A 6,645-nucleotide genomic window follows, 5' to 3' on the forward strand; every position below is an offset into this window, starting at 1 on the left:
ACACCTACCATACAATATATATGGAGTGCCCCTCCCGGGGAGGGCGGTGAAAATATCCGTGCGTAGACCCACACGCGCGTGCTAGCCTAGTTGCTATCTAATCTTCATGCAACATCAAACGAACATAATGACGTGCTTAAAATACGTTAAGCTGCTGCGGGTAATACTGTTATGCAATATACTTGTGCGTATAATAATGTTCCCCGCATTGCTTGAAACAAAATCGCAAGGCAGCCTACTCTCAATCTCTCCTACACTTATCTCCCCTTTCCGCCTCCTCTTCTCTTAATGTTTTTCCCTCTCTCTTTCTCTGTATCTTTTTCGATCACTCTCGATTGTCCCTCGCTCTTGTTCTTCTCGACCTCTCTCTCTCTCTTTCTCTCTTTCTCTCTCACCCCTTTTCTCTTTATATAAAGAGGAAATATGACTAAATACGAATATATGATGACGAAACATATTATGGTAGGCCATAATTATATAAAAACGACAATTGTGCTGGTGCTATAAACACTGCGCCTGTCTGAGCTGTTTAACTCTAGTCGTCATCCTACTTTCTACGTCTCTTGTAAAACCAGCAGCAGAACCTAGAAGTATGGCTTCCACTGGAGAACAAGGGCCGAGTGAAAGTGTTGGTCACACGAAACCTCGTATCTCCATGACTGGTGGCCACCACACATTTTCGCATAGTGCCAAGCAAATGACCTTAGATCATCTTGCGGATGTGCGAGGCAGTAACCGCACACCCCCGCCATCCCCCACAGTACCTTTGAGGATTGATGATTGGAATAGGTGAGGTTTGCTAGAGCCAGGGTCCCTGTATAGAATCCTTGTCTATAGAGGGACCCTAGCTAGAGCCAATCACATAGAACTTGAACTTGGCAAAATTTCATGACTCAACTGTGTAATGATGAGCGACGGGCGCAGCTCTTGATCGACGTCCATAGTGTGGTAGGGGTGGGTCTGAGACAAGGCTTCCACGGATAAGTGCCAAAAAAAATCACGTTAGGGTTATTTACGATCATTAGTTAAGCTTATTTTTTAATTTTGCTCCAAAATCTATAGGGGGACAGCTGCCCCCCTTGCCCCTCCTCCTACAGACTACGGCCCTGCATGTCAGTAATACGGGTTTCCTAAATACGCTGCAAATCTATAGCGTCTTTCGTCATATTTACCTGATTACCATATACATTATGTACTAAAAACTTTGCTTTCTATTGGTCCTATAAACTGATTAAACACTTACTACTTTTTGTTATACTATATATTCCCTTATGGCGTGCAAATGATTGTGGAGCAATCGTGCAAATTTTTGTTATGCTATCTTTGTGCTATACCAATATAAGTATTAACACAGCTGAACTTAAAGATTATTGCATTTATCTTCTGTTGATTATTGCTTGATGAGACGTGTACTCCAATGACACTATAAAAGATTACTTTGCGCACTCCGCATGTCTTTCAGTGTGCAGCACGCTGTTGTTGGAATGTTTCAAGCTAAGAAGCTCACATGCGAGGAGATGACCATGCTCTGTGCAAGTATTAGGTAAATAAAGATCGATTAACAAATTCACCTAAAATATATACTATTAATATATATATATATACTCATATTATATATATTTATACTACGTGGAGATTGTATGACGTGCATTTAAGTTGGCAAATCCATGTTATTGTCATCAAGTTATGAAGGATAAAATTTATACCTTTGAATAATTGTGAAGCTCGTGGTCTTATTTAATCTACCAGCTAACCAATTGGAATCACCATGCTACCGACGAGCGGTTATTGATCTAAGATTTATTAGATAATTTTATAATTTCAGGAATATGTCAAATTCTGAAGTTGGTCCACTCCTGTTTGAATATTATCAGGTACCCAATCAATGATTAGCAATTACTCAAACTTCTTCTTCATAATAATAATAATAATCATCATCATCATCATCATCATCTTAATAATAATCATAATAATCATAATAATAGTGTATATATCTATATTAAACACTCCTGTTATTATTATGTGCCAACGTCTTTAATGCATATAATTTAGCATTATATAGTTATTCTTAGAGTTTATAAAAAATGCTGAACAAATATAAAGAGTTTACTTTTACATATCTCACCGGCAGCTTCTTGTGAACTTTTTCAGAATAAGCTTTTAATGAAGGGAATGGTTATACTACGGGAAAAGATTAGAAAGAATGAAGGTATACACGAGACCAGCTATATAGGCTAATGATGCCGGCAACTATTGCACACGCGCTACACTTTATCTCCTGGTCAATTAAACTAACTATCCGCAAACAATTCTATATTATATATTCATATTTAGTTATATGTTGTTGTTGTTGTTGTTGTTGTTGTTGTTATTGTTGTTGTAACGTTGTTGTTGTTGTTGGCGGTGGCGGCTGCTGCTGCTGGAGGTGGTGGTGCTGCTGGAGGTGCATGGTGGTGGTGGTGCTGGTGGTGGCGATGGCGGTGGCGGTGACGGTGGCGGTGGCGGCGTTGTTAGTGGTGTTGGTGGTGGTGTTTGTTGTTGTTGTCGTCGTCGTCGTTGTTGTTGTTGTTGTTGTTGTTGTTGTTGCTGCTGCTAGTGCTGTTATCGTCGTCGTCGTCGCCATCGTCAATGGTGGCCTCATCGTTTTAAACAAAGTGCTTTCTAACTAGTAAATTATAAAATGCCCTTTTCAGGTATGGCGCTGATATACAGTATTGGACACGTTTGGAATAGTTTCTACAAAGATATTCTGTGTAATCTTCAGCTGTTGTTTTACCCAATTCCTGTAAGTGTAAGGATTACATCAGGAGTGAATAATAATATACATATATAATTATTCAATCCTGATTAATGGTGTGAACTCCTGTTTGAAGCGTGTACATGCGCAGCGTCTTGCAGTTGCGTACTTCCCTGCTAAACATCTAGATAGGAAACGAACCGCAATGGAACCGCGGTTGAACTGGCGGAAAAAATTAAAAGTGCTTGTTAAAAATCCGTTAAAAAATCTGGCTGAGATTCGAAGCGAAATAAGTGATGAGCGTTCGCACCACGGTCACTCGTGGTCAAGGATCCCCGTGGTTAAGAAAGTCAGTTTGAATAGTAATAAGTTGCTATTCCTATAGGTCGAGTCCGTACACTCTGCGCTTAGGTAGAGAACGCGATAGCGTGTAGAAGTGGGAGAGCAGATCTATATATGGCATCCGCAATTATGTAAAATTAGAGAAATATTCTCGTTATTTACGCGAATATCGCGTAAAATCGTGCGATTCGCGGTTTGTATTCGACGTCATACAAATACTTCTAGTCCAATACATCCAAAAGTCTCATATGATGACCCAAATATTGTAACGATTATTTTGTGTATTTTATCTAAAGGTGAAAGGATTAACCATTAGACAAACGACACTGATAAGCTTCAGGGATGTTGTTGTGCTTAAAGTAAAACTATTTGGTAAGTTTCCCGCGTAAAATAGTCGTGGTTCTTTGAGCCTTGTAGTTCTGTTATTTTGTTATATGTTGTATGTTGGTTATAGTATTTCCAGAGTTCCTCTTGCCTTCCTCGAAATTCAACTGATTAGATGCAAAGTGAAAAAAAATTGTGTTGATAGTATGTGTTTCTATTATACGTTTTATATCAAAGGCCCCCAGCAAAATCATGCAATTTATCAATATATATGCAATCGGGATTATTTGCAGGCAATTTGACTTTATATAGTGAATCAGTGATTTAAAGGAGGCCAGTCCTGGATCACACTACGTACCCCCTAAAAACACCCGTGATAATTAATCTTGAGTTTAATTCGTTCTGATTTCCACTAATCATTGCGTATCTTTATATATGGCAATCACTGCGGCTAAATTCGTTTCTCGTATTTTCCTGCATAAAACCTACCATGAAGCTGGTTTACACTGCCGACATTATGTTGTCAAATTGGCGAGTTGGACCAATTTCGCAATTCGGCAACACCGAGTTGGCGAAAATGGAACATATATGTTCTAATCTCCCAACTAGTTGCTATCGACCAGTTGCTGGCGCGACTTTCGCGTTTACACTGCCGATTGTCGTTTGTATGGTTGGGAAGTTGGGGGGGGGGGGTTAATTGTGTTAGTGTAAACCCAGCTTTACACGTCTAACCAATACGTGGCGCTGTATTTGTAAATGCGAGCGATGGGACGATGTCAACACAACCTGTAATCCATGTTGCAGACGCTTTATTAGAAGCACGGCAAGAGGTTCCTGCAGCTGTAAAGCAAATGCTACTAGTCCTACAGAGCGTCCATGACTTTGACACAGTTCCACACGAGAACTACCTTAAACTTGAATCGCTTGTCGGGATGACGGTGAAACCTCATCTTGGATACATGGGCCTGTACGTAGGACAATCAGATCCACTGATACCCGTGGGTGAACTAGTCACATTGCGTCCGGACAAGAATGCTAGTAAGAATATTATTATATATAAATGTTTTTTTTGTTTGTTTGGAGCACTTGGAGTGATTATTTTTTTCTATTTTTTCAAGAAAAAAAAAATCTGAGCGAACACGTTAGTTTTCACTGAAATATGAGCATCGTACCTCATTCCAAAACGATAAACATGATCATTTTAACTGCACCTAAGAAGTACGTATATAATCGTCTAATTATGATGTGAGCCATATAGGCCTATGTGAATCGTTGGATATTTGCCCCACACATAACATCGGTTGCGAATGGGAGAGGGTAAATTACGTTACAACAATAGACATAATAACAATAACAATAATGAACAATAAAACAACAACAACAATGCTATTCTCATTCGCAACAATATTGCAGATGGAGCACCTATTATATCAGGGGCGGGAAGCCAACAACTGAGGCCGACCAGTCTACCACCGATGTCACTGAGTCAAAAGTCTGACAAATCGAAAATCGCATTTCGTCGAATGCCAAGTCAGCATGTTCTTAAACTAGAGACGTTAGTCGAAAATGACGACACGAAGGTGCGACGCCACAGTTTCTCTGAGCAGAGCAAGACCCACTTCAACTTTGATACTACCAGCGAATTTTAGCAAATCTGTGTAAATATGTTATTATTTTAGATGCAAATATAAATAAACTTGCCAACAATAATTTTTACGTGACTCCTGACACGTGGAATTTACGGATCACGTTAAAACTCACTTCGATTTGACACACTTCTGTTAAACCTTGGAATGATTACTCCAAGGTAAAACTATCTGCGACTTTTCTTGCGGATATGTGCAGTGCCGTACATTTATACACAGTGTGCGCCCGTCTTCTGCGAGTCTATATCTATGTAGGATACCGTGTAGCTGCCGTAGCTAGCTGTTTGCTTACTGTATGTCGTAGTATGACGCGTTTAGACCTCAGAATTTTGCGACCGATAATTTTTTTAACGTGAGCAAATACTTATTAACACGCTACGACGCTTTACATCGGACCGAGCCGGCCCATATGTACCTACGAATACCGAATTTTGGTCTATCTAAAGCCGGATAAGCGCAAAACCGGCTCGGGCAGTCGCACGAGAAGTTTCTAATAACATTTGAACGTGTTTGGCAAGTCAGTTCGATCCTGTATCAACTCCGCATGTAAAAATTCACATCAATTTGGCACTGAAGAAAATAGGACAGCTATAGCACGTTGCGGTGACATACCGATACCATATAATGAATCACATTATATATAATCAAATGAATGATATATATAGTGCCAAAGATTAATACATTATTATTGATTGAATTTAGTAGTACATATAGTTCAGGTGCAGTATATAATTACCTGTAGAGTGCGCATGTATAGTGTATATATACGTAAAACAATTTCATACAACGCTGTTGAACTTCATGTGTATGATGTGGCAGTGTCATGGCATGAGTATGTATGATGGCATGAGTTTCTATATAGTTTTCTATATGCCTTTAAAATGTAATTTTAAATGCGGCGAGTCTTAAATATTTTTAAACTCGCACTGTGAAATTTCTAGTATTGCCTGTGTGTACACTTTACTCTCGATTTAACAGAAATGAGAATGATGTACGTGTTAGTATTTGTTGACATGAGGAATTTTTTTTATGTTGTCCATGTCTAAGAATTTTGATTTTAATATGTTAATTGGCTATATGTCTTTTATGTTCGTGGTTATATAAGGCGCCGAACTTCCTGGACAATATATAAACATACATACACACACACACACACACGCACGCACGCACGCACGCACGTGTATATATATATATATATATATATATATATATATATACAATTTAATACTGGGCTTAAATATGAACATATAGATCCCTGAAAAACCTATAACATGTAGTATTTCAACAATATTTGCACATAACATGTATATACATATGATATTATTGCAATACAACGGTTTTCGCGCATACAATAGCATGCGATGATGCGAGGGGTGTCGAATGACGTCACGCAGCAGTGCGAAGCGACGGTCCCAGCCTGGGACAGTCTATGCGGCCATTGTTGGACTTGCTGAGTAAATGAAGGTTTACATATATACGTTGGTTATTTTAGTCTGAGTACACGACTTGTCGATTTGGGGCAATAGGACGTAATATTATCCTTCGACCGAATGGTTCTAACTAGGTCACAAAACGACAAACTGACTCACTGATTGA

The 6,645-nt window shown here is 39.1% G+C and overlaps 1 protein-coding gene across 5 annotated transcripts in view; it reads left to right on the forward strand.

Moving 5' to 3' along the window:
* The window catches only part of LOC106813604 (proline-rich protein 5-like), a 7,386-nt gene extending 1,268 nt beyond the window's left edge, over positions 1 to 6,118 (forward strand). The window contains exons 2-10 of one of the 5 annotated variants that reach the window (XR_001394486.1): positions 579 to 789; positions 1,463 to 1,543; positions 1,826 to 1,874; positions 2,152 to 2,209; positions 2,694 to 2,785; positions 3,376 to 3,451; positions 4,208 to 4,441; positions 4,522 to 4,621; positions 4,817 to 4,902. Coding sequence is in view for 3 of the 5 variants with exons in the window: in XM_014817785.1 (XP_014673271.1) it covers positions 593 to 789; positions 1,463 to 1,543; positions 1,826 to 1,874; positions 2,152 to 2,209; positions 2,694 to 2,785; positions 3,376 to 3,451; positions 4,208 to 4,441; positions 4,817 to 5,052 (1,023 nt within the window). In the remaining 2 variants the exon portion in view is untranslated. Of the gene's footprint in view, positions 1 to 575; positions 790 to 1,462; positions 1,544 to 1,825; positions 1,875 to 2,151; positions 2,210 to 2,693; positions 2,786 to 3,375; positions 3,452 to 4,207; positions 4,442 to 4,521; positions 4,622 to 4,816 lie in introns of all 5 variants that reach the window. The other 4 variants (XR_001394487.1, XM_014817785.1, XM_014817786.1 and 1 more) reach the window with 4 other exon arrangements.
* Positions 6,119 to 6,645: the final 527 nt, after the last annotated feature.

Source organism: Priapulus caudatus, unplaced genomic scaffold (assembly GCF_000485595.1).
Source record: "Priapulus caudatus unplaced genomic scaffold, Priapulus_caudatus-5.0.1 Scaffold798, whole genome shotgun sequence".
Classification (NCBI taxonomy): domain Eukaryota; kingdom Metazoa; phylum Priapulida; class Priapulimorpha; order Priapulimorphida; family Priapulidae; genus Priapulus; species Priapulus caudatus.